The sequence below is a fragment of the Balaenoptera borealis genome (assembly GCF_965194805.1).
Source record: "Balaenoptera borealis genome assembly, chromosome: 12".
NCBI classification, from domain to species: domain Eukaryota; kingdom Metazoa; phylum Chordata; class Mammalia; order Artiodactyla; family Balaenopteridae; genus Balaenoptera; species Balaenoptera borealis.
The window spans coordinates 40,430,853-40,446,258 of NC_138869.1; the positions used below are offsets into that span (position 1 = coordinate 40,430,853).

At 58.5% G+C, this 15,406-nt stretch overlaps 2 protein-coding genes across 7 annotated transcripts in view; one reads left to right on the forward strand and one right to left on the reverse strand.

The window, feature by feature from the left end:
• Positions 1 to 73: 73 nt before the first annotated feature.
• BAP1 (BRCA1 associated deubiquitinase 1) lies at positions 74 to 8,820 on the forward strand. Of its 6 annotated transcripts, none has more exons than XM_082348173.1 (17): positions 74 to 219; positions 318 to 347; positions 457 to 511; positions 1,502 to 1,562; positions 1,961 to 2,080; positions 2,548 to 2,609; positions 2,695 to 2,837; positions 3,112 to 3,190; positions 3,652 to 3,775; positions 4,086 to 4,233; positions 4,708 to 4,892; positions 5,336 to 5,484; positions 5,964 to 6,442; positions 6,557 to 6,717; positions 6,993 to 7,136; positions 7,218 to 7,290; positions 7,504 to 8,820. In XM_082348173.1, exons 1-17 carry the CDS (start codon positions 183 to 185, stop codon positions 7,635 to 7,637), a joined length of 2,184 nt encoding a protein of 727 aa, XP_082204299.1. In that variant the 5' UTR covers positions 74 to 182; the 3' UTR covers positions 7,638 to 8,820. The 6 variants fall into 6 exon arrangements, with proteins under 6 accessions (XP_082204299.1, XP_082204296.1, XP_082204300.1 ...); XM_082348170.1 differs by having other exon boundaries at positions 75 to 219; positions 1,502 to 1,634; XM_082348171.1 differs by having other exon boundaries at positions 76 to 219; positions 1,502 to 1,634; positions 5,336 to 5,469.
• Positions 8,821 to 9,366: 546 nt separating this feature from the next.
• DNAH1 (dynein axonemal heavy chain 1) overlaps positions 9,367 to 15,406 on the reverse strand; it is an 84,017-nt gene continuing 77,977 nt past the window's right edge. Inside the window, exons 65-77 of the mRNA XM_082348268.1 lie at positions 15,199 to 15,350; positions 14,473 to 14,669; positions 14,081 to 14,225; positions 13,671 to 13,829; positions 13,456 to 13,587; positions 12,900 to 13,070; positions 12,637 to 12,816; positions 12,392 to 12,568; positions 11,595 to 11,765; positions 11,346 to 11,476; positions 10,619 to 10,997; positions 10,091 to 10,325; positions 9,367 to 9,534 (exon numbers count right to left, since the gene is read on the reverse strand). Coding sequence (XP_082204394.1) covers positions 9,413 to 9,534; positions 10,091 to 10,325; positions 10,619 to 10,997; positions 11,346 to 11,476; positions 11,595 to 11,765; positions 12,392 to 12,568; positions 12,637 to 12,816; positions 12,900 to 13,070; positions 13,456 to 13,587; positions 13,671 to 13,829; positions 14,081 to 14,225; positions 14,473 to 14,669; positions 15,199 to 15,350 — 2,351 coding nt within the window. The 3' untranslated portion in view covers positions 9,367 to 9,412. The remainder of the gene's footprint in view (positions 9,535 to 10,090; positions 10,326 to 10,618; positions 10,998 to 11,345; positions 11,477 to 11,594; positions 11,766 to 12,391; positions 12,569 to 12,636; positions 12,817 to 12,899; positions 13,071 to 13,455; positions 13,588 to 13,670; positions 13,830 to 14,080; positions 14,226 to 14,472; positions 14,670 to 15,198; positions 15,351 to 15,406) is intronic.

A 15,406-nucleotide genomic window follows, 5' to 3' on the forward strand; every position in this document is an offset into this window, starting at 1 on the left:
AGGCGGGGCGGCGATCGTCGCGCAGAGGTGACGTAGTGCCGCCGGCGCGGGCGGGTGACGCGACGGGGCCCGTTGTCTGTGTGTGGGGCTAGGGGCCCCGGGGGCGGCGGGGGCTCCCGGCGGGGGGCGGCGGTGGGTCGGGAGGGCCTGGACATGGCGCTGAGGGGCCGCTCCGCGGGAAGATGAATAAGGGCTGGCTGGAGCTGGAGAGCGACCCTGGTGAGGAGGGGACCGGGCAGGCCCGGAGCTGGGGAGGCCGGGTGGGTCCGAGACGCGCCTTTCTGACCACTACCCGCTCCTCTTGTCGCCCCACCCAGGCCTCTTCACCCTCCTGGTGGAAGATTTCGGTAAGAGCCTCTCCTACGCGCCGGAACCAGGCTGTGGGGGCCCACTCATGGGCCATCGCTCCACAGCCAGAGGCTACCCTTCCCGACTTCTTTCCTTACCTGATCGCAGGTGTCAAAGGGGTGCAGGTGGAGGAGATCTATGACCTTCAGAGCAAATGCCAGGGGTGAGTGGCTTGGCACGCGGCGTGGCTTCGGCCGCCCCTTACACCCCGAGGGCTAGGGAGGGACTCGGGAGAGACTGCTCCTCAAGGGAGGTAGTATCAGGGCTCCAAATTGTAAAATCTCGTATAAGGAAGCATCCCTCCTCTTTGGGTGCCTTCCTGATGAAGCTGGTGCTGTGCTTTTGTTTTTCCCAGTTTTCCCTCAGCACTTCCCTTTATGTGGTAACCTCTTCCTCCCAATACAAATTCTAACCATCTCTTGGATTAAATTCATCTGCTTTTTGTGGCCTCCCAGCCAGAAACCCACTTCTCTTGACTCAGGTCACACTGTGCCTTTTGTGCAGCTGTAACTTATTAATGACTGCTTTACTGTGCCCATGTGCCGGTGGTTTTAATCCCCACACAGGGGTCTCATATTGATTGGTTGGTTTGTGGCATCTGACAAGGACTCTCCTGGGTGACCAAGGTCAGGGTCTTGTCTTGGTGGTCCTACAGAACAGAGGTGTGGAGGAACTGCTACAGTGACTAAACGGAGAAGTCTGCTTCTTTCCCTCCAGGAAAGAAGGGACTGATATGGGTGTTCGTTAACTTCCCTGATTGCACTGGGGCCCAGGCCCTGGGCTTCACAAGTGAGAATTAGTGTTTAAATTCCTCATCACATTTATTGTTCTCGCCTTACTTTCTGTTCCTACCCGGTCCTGAGCCATCGTTCCAGCTTTTCTTATCCCAGAACCATAGACTTCATAAGGATACTGGGCGACTCCTGGAACATCACAGCCAGAGGCTGATGCTTGACTCTGCCTGCAGTGGGCTCCTGGGGTCCGAGGGCTCAGGGCCGCTTTGGGCAGCGTTGGGAAGAAGCCAAGGGAGAGGTGGGATCACAGGAAGGGCACCTGAGTGGTAACACAGTGCAAAGGAATAGGGGAGAGGAAAGGGAATGCAGATTGCCTTCCCCCACTTGACTGGTCTAGCTCTGTCCCTTACTTTCCCCAGCCCCGTGTATGGATTCATCTTCCTGTTCAAATGGATCGAAGAGCGCCGATCCCGTCGCAAGGTCTCTACCTTGGTGGATGATACATCTGTGATTGATGATGATATTGTGAATAACATGTTCTTTGCCCACCAGGTCTGCTGGGCTCTGTGTTCTTTCTGGAGGGTGGGATGCTGCCGTTTTCTTCGCTTGGCAAGTGGAAGTGGGGGAAGGCAGAAGGAACTGAGCTCTTATTCACTAAAAAAGGGAGTCTCTTTAGAGGAGGGTGATGTCTGAGTCCATTCTCCATGTCCCCAGACTTCTGATGGGTACTTAGTTGAATGAACAAATGTTGGGTAAAGATGAGGGGAGCTGATGAGGATTGTCCAGACATGACTGTCTCTCTCTGGGTCCCCATTCCTGATGAGTATGGGCTTGGGGTGAGGGATGCTGTGGATGGGTGACTGTTCTTTGTTTCACAGCTGATCCCCAACTCTTGTGCCACTCATGCCCTGCTGAGCGTGCTCCTCAACTGCAGCAATGTGGACCTGGGGCCCACCCTGAGTCGCATGAAGGACTTTACCAAAGGCTTCAGCCCTGAGGTAGGCCACAGTGCCTTGATCCTGACTCAGCTGACTAGGCAGATGTGACCACCAGATCTGCCACTGATAATGCCACCACACGGCATTTGGCACTATGAGGCTTTTTCAAATGATATTTACATTATATTTGACCTGTAAATTAATTGTGTAAGTCAACTTTTTTTTTAAGGCCCAATTGTCAGAAAAGGAGACAGACCTGGGGAAGAGAGGAACATTCCTTAAGTGACACCTTATTAGGACTTTATCAGGCAATGTTGTTGTCCAGTGTCCACTGATTACCATGCAAGGCCAGTACAGCCCATCTTTTGGGGGCTCCAGAGCTCTTTCCTGCCCCCACTAGGCCTTCAGGAGAGGCCACCTGTGCTTCAAGTTCCTGGAATGCCCCCAGGCCTGTTCTCCTGAGCTGTTTCCCACCCGAGGCCCACCTGAAAAGTTGCTCTGATGTGGCCTTATTTTCTTCCCTCTAGAGCAAAGGATATGCGATTGGCAATGCTCCAGAGTTGGCCAAGGCACATAATAGCCATGCCAGGTGTGTGGGAGCTGTGGGAACTGATGGGGGTGGGGGCAAGGAAGGGGGTTGTACCATTCTGGGCACTGACTGTGTCCTTCCCCAGGCCTGAGCCACGCCATCTCCCCGAGAAGCAGAATGGCCTTAGTGCCGTGCGGACCATGGAGGCATTCCACTTTGTCAGCTATGTGCCTATCACAGGCCGGCTTTTTGAGCTGGATGGGCTGAAGGTTTACCCCATTGACCATGGTAGGCACTCTGAGCTGGGGGCCCATTGGATTTCTCTGCTTACCTCCTAAGGAGGTGGGGCTCAGGGTCCTCAAGCGCTTGGGACCCAGTGGTGGGGCGTGGTGGGGCGGGGGTGTCTTGAAGACATGTGGTTCTGGCAGGATGGCACCCTGTACTGCATTGCCCAACTAGCCCCTGATTCTCTGGGTCACCTGCTCTCCATCATCCTTCCAACTCCTGGCCTGCCCGAGCTCAGGGCTTCCTACCTACTGACTCCTTGTCTTGGTTTCCCCAGGGCCTTGGGGGGAGGATGAGGAGTGGACAGACAAGGCCCGGAGGGTCATCATGGAGCGTATCGGCCTCGCCACTGCAGGGTAAGGGCCCTGTGCCTGCCCTACCTTCTGGAGCTGTGCCCCCATTGGGAGGGACACAGAAGAGGGAACCAAGGCAGAGAGAGTCCAGATGGCTTGTGCAAGGCCACGTGATGAATCTGGCAAGATCAGGATTAGATCTTGTGCTCCCAACTCCTTGCCCTATTTCCCACTCAGGCTGCGTGTGGCCTGCTTCAGGATAGCCTGGGGAGGGGCAGGCCTTGGTGGAGCCCTGGGTGGCCCACGTGTGCTGGCTCACTTCCTGACAGGCCCCTCACGCAGCTTGTTGGAAGGCACCAACTCAGGTGCCTGGTGTGCATGGCCAGCTGCTGCCCGCCTGTTGGGGTGGGGCCTGTACCTGTGGCTGCAGGTGTGACTTCAGGGAGCCCTGCCAGGAGATCTGCCTCAACCTGATGGCGGGGCCAGGGTGAGAGCTGCTCTCACGGCCACGGCTGTGACTGCAGGGAGCCCTACCATGACATCCGCTTCAACCTGATGGCGGTGGTGCCCGACCGCAGGATCAAGTATGAGGCCAGGCTGCACGTGCTGAAGGTGAACCGTCAGACAGTACTGGAGGCCCTGCAGCAGGTGGGTACCCCTCCTGCCCAGGCCCTGCCCAGCCCAGCCACCCACTCCTCCCCTCCACTGGGGCGTCTGTGTCTGATTGCCACATTACTCTCTATTGTGGATCTGGGCTTCAATTAACCACTCCTTTCCTTTGCTCCCTTTGTGGGAAAGGTGATGGGACTTGGCGTGGGGAGGGGGAGAATAGCCTCTGAAAGGAGGTTTGGCTGTTTTATTTCCCTTTAAGTGAGTGAGTAGAGCCAAGGCCCTTAGCTGTCCAAGGTAGAAGCTAGGGTCTGCCTTCACTCCTCTGCACCTTGGATTTTGATTTCAGCTGATTAGGGTAACGCAGCCAGAGCTGATTCAGACCCACAAGTCTCAAGAGTCACAGTTGCCTGAAGAGACCAAACCAGTCTGCAGCAAGTCCCCTCTGGCCCTGGAAACAAGCAGGGCCCCAGCGGCCTCTGAGGGCACCCACACAGGTATTGGAGCCTCTCATGGGCCTCAGAGCCACCCCAAGCAGAGCAAGTCTTTTTCTATGGAGGCACTTGGGCAGTGGTTCAGAGGCTCCTGCAGGAGGTCTGAAGCCTGGTGCCTACAGCCCTCTCCCCTCGGAACATGGAGGAAGAGCAGTCCCTCCCTAAACAAAGGCACCTGGAAAGGGCTGCCATTACCACAGTCCCCCAAGCCTTCTCCTTAATGTATATTCCCTTTCTAGCCTCTCTAGAAGTTTTTTTCTTTCTGCCTCCTTTTTTTCATCTCATCCTTTTCCTGCCTCACTGTGGCCCCATGACTTAGAGCTTGCTGACTCTCCACCTATCAGCTGTCTCTGCTGTTCTTCTCTGAGAAGGGAAGGGGAGCAGTGCTGCGCCCCAGGACTGGGGAGACAGTGGGCTGAGGACAGCTTTTCTTGAGGGTCTGGCTGAAAGTCCTGCCCATGCCCCTCGCCCTCTCAGATGGTGCGGAGGAGGTGGCTGGTTCGTGCCCACAAGCCCCGACCCACAGCCCTCCCAGCAAACCCAAGCTGGTGGTGAAGCCTCCAGGGAGCAGCATCAATGGGGTTCCCCCAAACCCCACTCCTATCGTCCAGCGGCTGCCAGCCTTTCTGGACAATCACAACTATGCCAAGTCCCCCATGCAGGTAAGCTGGGAGGATTCCCTCCAGGATTCTTTTGAGAGGTTGCAACAGGCACTTTCCTCAGGTGATTCATTGGTGTTCGCCTTCTGTCAGGGCCTAGGTATCCAGGTTCCTCTATCTGATACTCAGAAGCCCCTATGATGGCAGGGGTTTAGGGAAGCAGAGAGAGCTCCTCTGACTTTAAACTCTGTCTCATGGCTGTGGGGCTAAATGTTTAGGGCATGGGGTTGGATTCAGCTCTATGGGTTGGGTTCTACTGGCAAAAGAAATGCAGGTGTTTCAGGGCACTCTGTTTCTCCTAGAAGCCCTATGTAGGCAGGTAGTGTGGGTGGGCTCTGGAGCACCTGGAGGGATTCAGTGGACTGAACCTGGAGAGCCATGTTGGCTTCCTGGCTGTGGCTGCTGTCTCCAGCCTGGCTCATGGCCGCCCTGGGTCTCTGCCCCAGGAGGAGGAAGACCTGGCAGCAGGTGTGGGCCGCAGCCGAGTTCCAGTCCGCCCACCCCAGCAGTACTCAGACGATGAGGACGACTACGAGGATGACGAGGAGGATGACGTGCAGAACACCAACTCCGCCATCAGGTCAGCCCCAGCTCTGTAAGGCTGGAGGCTGAGTGCTGCAGATCCTATCTTGAATCTTCCAGCCCAGAAAATGCCGTTCAGCAGATAATGCTGAATGCCTGCTGAGTGCAGGGCCCTGGGGAGGCTGACGTGAAGGGGCCGATTCCAGGTCCCAAGAAGTTTTTGGAGGGCTTGGGCGAGGGCTGTGCACATTTAACCAGACATCAAGGCCTTTTGTCTAGGCCTTGAGAGATGGGGTGGGGGATATCTTTGCTGGAAGAACCGGCATTGGCAAAAGGCCAGAAGTGAGACAGCTGGAATAGAGGAGGTGTCCTTTGAGGACACCTGGCTGCAGCTGTCGTAGCTCAGCGTGCCAGGCTTGGCATGGCCAGGTCAGGCTGCTGGAGCTTCAGGGTCAGTCCCTGGAGGCAAAGATGTGTTCAGGTCATTCTGGGCGTTGCTGAACGTGGTCACCTGGCCCATTCCCTTGGCTTACCTTTCCTTGGGCCCCACAGGTATAAGCGAAAGGGGCCGGGGAAACCGGGGCCATTGAGTGGCTCTGGGGATGGGCAGCTGTCGGTGCTGCAGCCCAACACCATCAACGTCTTGGCCGAGAAGCTCAAAGAGTCCCAGAAAGACCTCTCAATTCCTCTGTCCATCAAGACGAGCAGCGGGGCCGGGAGTCCGGCTGTGGCAGTGCCCACGCACTCACAGCCCTCGCCCACCCCCAGCAATGAGAGCACTGACACAGCCTCTGAGATCGGCAGCGCTTTCAATTCGCCACTACGCTCGCCTATCCGCTCCGCCAACCCCACGCGGCCCTCTAGCCCCGTCACCTCCCACATCTCCAAGGTGCTTTTTGGAGAGGATGACAGCCTGCTGCGTGTTGACTGCATACGCTACAATCGTGCTGTACGCGACCTGGGTCCTGTCATCAGCACGGGCCTGCTGCACCTGGCTGAGGACGGTGTGCTGAGTCCCCTGGCACTGACAGGTGGGCCTTGGGCTGGCTCACTGGCCTCCCAGTGGCATACTGAGGAGGGAGGTGGCCAAGTGACCACCACGTGTCCTGCACTCTGATGGGTCTTCTCGTGCCTTCTCTTCCCAGAGAGTGGGAAGGGTTCCTCACCTTCTATCAGACCGAGCCAAGGCAGCCAGGGGTCTGGTAGCCCAGAGGAGAAAGAGGTGGTGGAGGCTGTGGACAGCAGAGAGAAGCCTGGGCTGGTCAGGCCTAGTGAGCCCTTGAGTGGGGAGAAGTACTCACCCAAGGTGAGCTCCTCTGCAGCTTTCTCTTGTAATACTGACAAGGGAAGGGCCTAGGGCACTGCTGCCCAGGTGCTGGGTTCCTAGTTGGAATTTTGGTGTGAAGGGTGGTGGCTGAAGCCAGGTGCCAGGAAGCCTGTCTGGGTCGGGTGGCGGCAGGGGCCTCAATAGGCTCCAGGGACTCTGGCTGCTCGTCCTTGCCTCTAGCTGCCTGCTGGTAGTGGGGCTTTGGTGCTGGCCAGCCCCCCCCCACCACGGGTGCAATTGCTGGGTTTTGGCAGGAGCTGCTGGCACTGCTGAAGTGTGTGGAGGCTGAGATTGCAAACTATGAGGCCTGCCTCAAGGAAGAGGTGGAGAAGAGGAAGAAGTTCAAGGTGGGCCCTCTCTCCAGCTGCCTGGTCCTCTGCCCGCCTGTCTTCCCAGAGGTGCGACCTGCTGGGGTCAGCTGGTGGCTGCTCTGGGGAGATGCTGCAGCATCCTCATGTCCTCACTCTTCTCTCCCACAGATCGACGACCAGAGAAGAACCCACAACTACGATGAGTTCATCTGCACCTTCATCTCCATGCTGGCTCAGGAAGGTGAGGGGTCTCGCTGCTGCACCTTACCTGGCATGCCCCGCTCAGAGCCCTGGCCCTCAGGCCCCCTCCTTCAGGCCTCTGCCGGGGCTTGAGCAGACTGTAGTCTCAGGGGGCGCCGAGAGAGCCTCAGCTTCTGACCGGAGGCCGTGGCCAGTTGAGCGCGTGGCTGCCGGGCATCCAGCCACCCACTCAAGGGCCTGCACCTCTCCACAGGCATGCTGGCCAACCTGGTGGAGCAGAACATCTCGGTGCGGCGGCGCCAGGGGGTCAGCATTGGCCGACTCCACAAGCAGCGGAAGCCTGACCGGCGGAAACGCTCACGCCCCTACAAGGCCAAGCGCCAGTGAGGACTGCTGGCCCTGACCCTGCCGCTCACTCTTGCCACACAGCCCTCACCAGGGCCCTCCCCTGGCCCACTCCCCCTCTTCCCAGTATTACCGAATAGTTCCAGTCAGAGAGCCCAGACCCTGGGAATAGGAGCCAGGCCAGGATTCTCTGCACGGTGCCCTAGTGCCTGCCAGGGCAGGGCTGCCCCGTCATGCTCTGGAAGCAGGAGCTGGGGCACAGGGAGGTGCTGCAGCTTCCTCCACAGCCGGCTGTGGAGTGGCAGGACCTGGCCTTTCTGCCTGGGCAGCAGAATATATATTTTACCTACAGAGACGTCTATTTTTCTGGGCTCTAACCCATCTTGCCACCACTGTGTTGACATAGTCAGCTTCCTGACTCTGAGTTCTCTCCTAACAGCTGTCATCCTGGAGGGCCAGGGTCACTCCTGCAGGGTCACAGCTGGGGGCCCTGCTGCTCTGGCCCCAGTTGTCCCTGTTGCGAGGAAGCCAGGTCTGCTCTTCATTCCTCCTGGGAGAGCTCCAAACTCAGGGACCTGGCTGCTGGGCTAGACTGGGAGTGGGGTGTTCCAGCGGGGGTGGGGTGAGCAGCCTGCTTGGGTCCCATGGCCTGAGCAGAGAGAAGTGTTTGAGCTGTTTGGTGGCCTGGCTTTGGCCAGGCTTGGTAAGACTGCTCTCTGTGGCAAGGCCCTAGGCTCTTTGTCTTCAGTGTTGTGGCCCTGGCAAGGGGCCTGCCTTGGGCTCCTGGGCTCAGAGGAGCCTCTGCCCACCCCTCAGTATTACCACGTCTCCCTCTTAGAGACAGCAGAGACAGGGCTGCTTGCAGGAAGCTGGCACCACTCAGCTCTCCCTGCCATGCCAGCTTTCTCAGCTTCTGCAAGGCACTCAGGGTGGGGGACAATAGGACCAAGACAACCAGTTGGAGCCCCATGTTCCCAGAGGGCCTGATGTCAAGGGCTAATGGGCCCAGCACTGCCTCTGGAGCTCAGGCCCCAAACATAGCCCCATGGCCTCTGCCAGGTGGCTTTGAAGGTGATCCAGGCGGGCCCCTTATGTGTACATAGTGACCGGGGTGGGGGGCAGCTGGCAGGCATGGCAGCTGCCTCTCTGCGCTAAGCATAGCCCGACCCCTCTGGCCCCTGTAAATATTGGACTAATGAATGAATAAAACTCTCCTAAAAAATGAGCCCTCCTGTGCTTGCTGGCCTGAGGTTTGTAGGCCAGGGCTGTGGTGGGAGTGAGGACCTAACCAGACCTGGGCCCAGGGCCCTGTGTGTGACCAAAGAGGTAAGGGGAGCGCATTCTCGGGCATTCAGCCTTCTGGGGCAGAGGTTCTTGGGACCCTAGGCCTGGGACTTAGGGTCTGAACTGAGGAGGGGCTTTGGGTGGGCTGTGGAACCAGAGGAGTTGTGTGCAAGGTGTACTGTGGGAGGAGAGGGCCATGGCTTTCACCAGATCTGACAGCTTTGCAACCTGGAGAGGTGTTGGGACTCAGTGGAGGTGGCGCCTCTGTCTCTAGTCCTGCCTGGTGCGCAGTCCCTGGAGGGGCCCTGGGACCTTGCAAGGCTCACCTCTCTTCCCTTGTTGCAGGTCAAAACTGCCAACTGTGCCACTCTTCCCCCTGCTAAACACATTTTCTCTTGAGGCCACTGTAGCCTCTCACCCCCACGATTTCCCTGGCAGTGGGTTCTACAGAGGGGGCCTGGTGTAAGCAGCTAAGGCTCAGCTGGACTGCTTAGGAAATGCAACTTTAATGGCCCCAGCCCTTCTGTCTGGGTCTAGTAGTCCAGGGCACAGATGAGGGCCACACCACGCTTTACCCAGTGTCGCTGGGGCTGGTCGGTGGGGATCTCCACAGCAATGACGTAGTTTGTGGAGTGGCCTGTGGTTGATAGTGTTCCTAGAGCAGGCAAGAAGGGGGAAGGTTAAGTTGTCTGCTTCAACTAGGGCAGGAACAGGGTATAAAGAAAGGCAGTGGACTTGGCAGACTGAGCTTGGAACAAGGAAGGGGACCTGACCCAAGAGGAAGCCCGTCTGGGGAGTGTGGCCAAGGCTCAGGCCTGCCCTCAGTTACTGCACTGATGATTGAGGATGGGAATGGGAGAGTTGATGCCCCTGCTCATTCCCTGTGGACCCAGCCCAGGCCCACCCCACCTCTCCAGGCCTCGGTTACCCCCTCTGAACCTCCATGGGCAGGCTGGGGCTCCCAGGACCCAAGGTGGGTCTGCTAAGGGAGGCAAGAGGATGGTGAGCTCAGGGGCCACTCCCCACAGACTGGGCCCAGCCCCTGGGCATCACCTTGCCTACTACTGGCCCAGCTCTGTCCTGGCCTAGTCCGTCTCAGGAGTGCTGACTGACCTCTGTCAGCCATCCTGTTCAGCTAACCTGGGTCAGCCTAACTGGCCCAACCCTGGGCCCCCACCTGTGGTGTAGGCTCCCCGCCCTGGGCCCCATACCAGCACGGGTCAGTGTCTTGTAGATGGGGCACAGGTAGAAGTCCTGGTTCTGGACCTTGCGGTTGGGTGTTGGCAGGAGCCAGATAACGGCCATCTCTGTGTATAGCTCCTTGGGCCGAGACTCAGCCAGCTGAAAAGCCAGAGGGTCCCATCGGGCACCTTCCAGGAACAGTCCATGGATGAAGCACCCCTCTTTGGGTCTTGTCTTGAGCTCTGATACCGACTGGTGCATCACCTGTGGTGGGCACACAGATGCCCCCTCACATATAAACACCCAGAATCTGGGTTAGGATTTGGGTCAGGAGGCACAGCTGCCTCCTGAGGGCTCTGCCTACCTCCCCCCTTCACCTGCTGTTTCATCTGGTAGCCTACAGTCTGTGCTCTGCCCCTAGGGATTTCCCTGGGGCTTACGGTCTCTTCTATCCTGGCTCTCCCTGTCCCCCAACCCCCTCTCGGGGGTCCCCTGATTCTGCCAGCCAGCTGTGGCCTCCGTGTTCCTCCTGCCTGGGCCACACCCCAGCCTGTCACCTGACCTGGCCCTGGCTGAGTCCAGACCTTGAAATCGAAGGAGATGGTGTCAATGGAGATGATAGACTTGCGGGCATAGTTTTGCAGGGTGCCTGTCAGGAAAGCCTGGGGGAAGAAGAAGCCGCTGATCCAGAAGACGGCTGGGATGCCCTTGGAGATCCAGGTCTGCAGGAAGTCCAGGCGCTGCAGCAGGTCCATGACCCATGAGGACAGCGGCTTGAGTGATGGGTAGGCCTTGGCATTCCAGAGCTCTGGCACAGTGTTGTTGTATAGGCTGGCAGCCATCAGCTCCAGCTGCAAGGACATCACCACCAGCCCCTTGAGTGCCGTGAGCAGGTCTCTCAGCGTCTGTGTGATCACTTGCAGCAGCCGGTTGTACCTGTGGAGCCAGTGGTAAGGAGGAAGGCAGTGGTCTGGGGCCGTGTGGCCATATCCGCACTCCCCAGTTGTAGGGCATAGACAAAAAAACAATGGCAGAATATAGGGGCTAAGAGCATAGAGGGGGGTCGAGTGGCCTGAGTACCAATTCCAGCTCTGGCTGTTAGTAAATGTATGACCTTAGACAAGTCATGTAACCTTTTTGGGCCTTGGTTTGCTCATCTGTAAAATGGAATAAAAATGTGGCTGAGTTAGAGAATGGGTTTATAGCACTTGGTGTAGCTTTTGCTGTCATTTCTCTACAGCCCAGTGGCCTGCTGACTCAGGGCTGGGGGTGGCAGGGGATTACCGGGTGACCTCCTGTACTAGCACCGTGTTCATTGACTCCTCATACAGCACAGGGTACTTGGTCATCACCCGCTGCAAGCTGATGGGCTCAGGCATCTTGAGCAGAATGTTCTGGGCCACATCCTCCACTATCTGTGGGTGCAAAGAATTCTACATGCGCCGAGTTCCTTCCCACAGGGGAACAGGCATGATGGTGGATAGGAGACTGGTCCTGCCCAACCACTGGGCCCTTTCCCCTGCTGCCACTAACCTCCTCCCGGCGCTGGCCACCTGCAGAGGATGATTTGGGTTGCAGCTGGACGATGGTGCCAAGCAGGGTGTAGGTCTCATTCTGGGCACTGGTGATATTGGCATTGTCATGCAGGCCAAAGATCTCAGGCATGTCGTTGAGTGGAAGGCTCTTGATGTAGGAGAGGTAGCCCTGGAGGGTAGGAGGGCTGCGACTGAAGCCCCTGCCCTGCTCTACCTCCAGCCTGCGGGACAGCCCTCCAATTGAGCACATCCCCTACTCGTCACCCCTGGTTGCAAGCTTTACGCATCTCCCTCTTACCCTTGGGACTCCATGGCCTCTGCTCCCTCCTAGCCCACTTCTCCCTGCTGCCTAGCTCCCTGCTTCTTCATTCAGCTGCTCAAACCTGTCACAGCCCCTCCTGCCACAGGCCCTTTACACTGCTGACCCACACTCTGGGGTGCTCCACCAGCGCCTGCCTGCTCCTCACACATCTTAGCTGAAGCATCATTTCCTCAGGGAGCCCTCCCTGACTGTGGTCTGGGCTGCTTCCCGCCTCACTGCCTCACTTGGCAGCCTCAGAGGAGCCGCCCGCCCCCTCCCAGCCTCACTAAGTCCTCTCGGGCAGGGGCTGAGAGGCGGGAGTTGTCGTTTGCCCACAGAACCTGAGCTCCAGGGCTATCTTTGTGGGATGGATCAATCAATGAAAAGGAGCTACTGGCCGGTAGGGGCCAAGTCTCCCAGCACCCAGGTGTTCACGGCACCCCAGGACCCCAGCCTGGCAGGCCGCCTGAAGCACGGCCCCGGTGTGTGCTCACGTTGAGGTCGTAGGTGGGTTGGATCTGGTGGTAGACGCCCGAGGCACTGTAGCTGTGCTCGGGGAAGAGCACGGCGGGGCTGTAGAAGTCCTCCAGGATGTTCATGACGCAGCGGCGGTCCCAGTCGTCAGTGACGCGGCCCCCGTAGTTGATCTCCCCTGCCGTGTACTTGAGGACCTACGGGGTGGGTAGGTCAGGCCCCCACAGGCACCCAGCTCCCCACCCTCAGCCCATCCCCAGCCCACCTTGTAGGGGATGTGGTCATACTCGTCCAGGAACATCTTGAGCTGGCTGACGCAGATGCGCAGGTCCCCGTCCGTGAACTCATAGGGGATGTTGAAGCCCAGGGGCCCAAACTTACGACGCTCCAGGGCATTCCCATGGAACAAACACAGAGACAGCAGCAAGGACTTGAACTCCATCACCTGTCGGAGGTGGGGGTGGGGCGGAGGGGCGTGAAGGGTGGGGATGGAGATGGGGCAGGTTGGGGGTGCCAAGTGTGTCTCACCTTGTGACAGGAGTTGAGGAAGTCATCGCTGAGGCTGCTGTAAGACTTGAGCAGGTTGGCCTTGACCCCGCGTGGCGGCTCAATGGTCATCTTGGAGCCGTTCTGTAGGATGGACACTGGGAACTTGTTGCTGGGCAGGCTGGTGAGCCACAGGCGGAAGTCCCGGTGCACCTGGTGGCCACGCTCCACGTGAGCGTTGAGACCCGTACCTGGTGGCTGCCCCAACACCAGGCTCCCTCCTACCCAAGGACCCTGGGCCACCCTCAGCCTGACTCCACCCCTGGGTTGGGCTGGGCCAGACCAGGCTGCACGGACCACTGGTAAAGAACATGGGCTTCGGCAAGTCCCAGGGTCACCCGTCTGTGCTGGGTGGCCTTGGGCGAGTCACTGGTAGCAGTAACTTGAGGGGGCCACTGGGAAGATTACTCTAGTTGATATGTGTTACATATGTCACTTCCTGAGCGCCGTGTGCCGGTGGCTTGGCTGAGTGCTCTGTGGGACGATCTCATTTAGCCTTATCAGTCCTGGATGGATGTACTGTATTCCCTTGGTGTACCTTGTCGGGATTGATGTGCTCAATGAGGCGCTCCAGGACTGGCATCCAGCTCGGTGCCAGGTGGCAGTTCTGAAAGAAGACCCACTTGCCCCTCTCTATGGAGCTGCGCATCATGGCTTCCGCCCGAGGGCCCTGTGGGGACAGGAGTGCTGAGTGGTGGGGGACCAGCTGGCCCAGCCCACCAGCTCCCTTCTCCCCCACCCCCTTGCCCTTACCTGGCCCTGGCCCAGGGAGATGGCAGAGAGCTTCTTGGAGAACTTCATTTCTTCGGCAAACTTGTAGAGGTCGGCAGCCGGGTCAGTGCCAGGTGATAGCACGAAGATGAGGGGCGTGGTGGAGTTGGAGTCTTTGAACACCAATGACAGGTTGGCTGTCTGCAGGGCAGGGAGAGATGCCACCTAGAGCTTCTCCTCAGGGGCAGGCAACCAGGGAGAGGTAGGGGGGTCCTGGGGCCCCCAGAGTAATCCAAGAGGGGCTTCCTGGTGGGACCTGGAACCTCTCAGAGCTTTTTGGGGTGGCTAGGGATCCTGGCCTGACCAAGGCTGCAAAGTGGTCTGTCCAGGTGCAGCCAGGATCCTGGGACCCAGGCTGGGGATTAGCCCAGGTGCTGGCTGACAGCACTTGCCTGGGGCTCAATGAAGCGTGGCTCCAGGTTGGTGGCCACGAAGTCCTGCATGGCATTGGTAACCTTGTCCCCACGTAGGCAGCGGAGGACCAGCAGCTTCTGGAACTGGTCCAGGTACTGGTCCCAGATGCCAGGCAAGGGCTCCCTGCAACAGTGCCCACGTCCCCCTGAGAGCCAACCTGTGGGAGGGCACTGGCCACAGGGTCTCTGCTTGCTGGACAGCAGGGGAGAATGGGGTGTCCAGGGGTACATGGCCGGGGGCATGGAAGAGACGTAGTCACAGCTGCAGGGCAACCCTGTGTGGCCCCTCAGAGAAGGCTCCAGGGCAAGCCTGTTCCTGGGTCTCAGCCCCTGGATGTGCCCACCCTGCTGTGCCCTGGGTCCCAGCTCACCGGTGGGGCTCAGGGCTATCAAAGATGGCCTGGAATTCCGATAGGTGCTTCACGAAGTCAAGGGCGAAGGAGGAGAAGGCCGGCAGGTTGGAGAGTGCCAGGATGTCTCGCCAGGCCCGGTCTGACAGCCAGTCCGGGGCAGGGTTCTCACTCATGACAGGGACAGAGCCCCCAGACAGGAGGTAGCGCCACTCGCTCTGGCAAGGGACAGGGGAGGCTAGTGCCCAGGCCCTGAGGCCTGCCTCCAGCGCCCCACCCAGCAGTGCCTCCCCTACCATCCTCAGCCAGAGAAATGGAGTTCCCCTTGGGGGTGGCAGTTGCACAGGTCTGGGTTAGTGTCACCTCTTTCCCTTTCCCTGGCTGTGTGACCTTAGGCAAAGGATTTGACCTCTCTGAGCCTCTGTTTCCTCACTTGGAAAGTAGGAAGAATCAGAACTCTGCTTCCCAGGGGTTTTGTGGGGGTAGGTCAGAGGGTAGCTGTGATCCCAGCACCCGGCACACGGTGAGGGCTCAAGCAGTGGTGGCTGTGACTCTCAGTGCTTTCCAACGCACCACGAAATACCTGGGGCTCATGAGACCATGAGCTGGTAGGCTCAGGACTGTCTCTGTGCTCACCAGCACTCTCAAGGCTCTGAGAAGACGTGCACAGGAGCTGCCGGGCCATAGTTAACCCAGGGCCTCCTGGCTGTTTTCAAGCAAGGAACTGGCCGCCCCTCCATCACGCACCTGGTTGATCTTGCCCTGGTTCATCATGATGCGGGCACACAATAGGAAGGCGAACATCAGCTTGTGCTTCTCGAAGAGGCTGTGGCAGACATTGCTGTAGAGGTTGTAGGTCAGGTAGCGGTTGATGTTGGCGATGCGCTTCTTTAGGTTGTCTGCAGGGCAGAGGGGTGATGGCAGTGCAGGGAGAAGGGAGGGAAGCAAGATCCCT

What these genes read in the sequence shown, in the direction of transcription:
- BAP1 (XM_082348170.1), top strand. Translation starts at nt 183, where the DNA reads ATGAATAAGGGCTGGCTGGAGCTGGAGAGCGACCCTG. An exon ending in CTTCAGAGCAAATGCCAGGG is followed by an intron (nt 512 to 1,501) that starts GTGAGTGGCTTG and finishes TACTTTCCCCAG; the next exon opens with CCCCGTGTATGGATTCATCT. An exon ending in GCCCGCCTGTCTTCCCAGAG is followed by an intron (nt 7,137 to 7,217) that starts GTGCGACCTGCT and finishes TCTCTCCCACAG; the next exon opens with ATCGACGACCAGAGAAGAAC.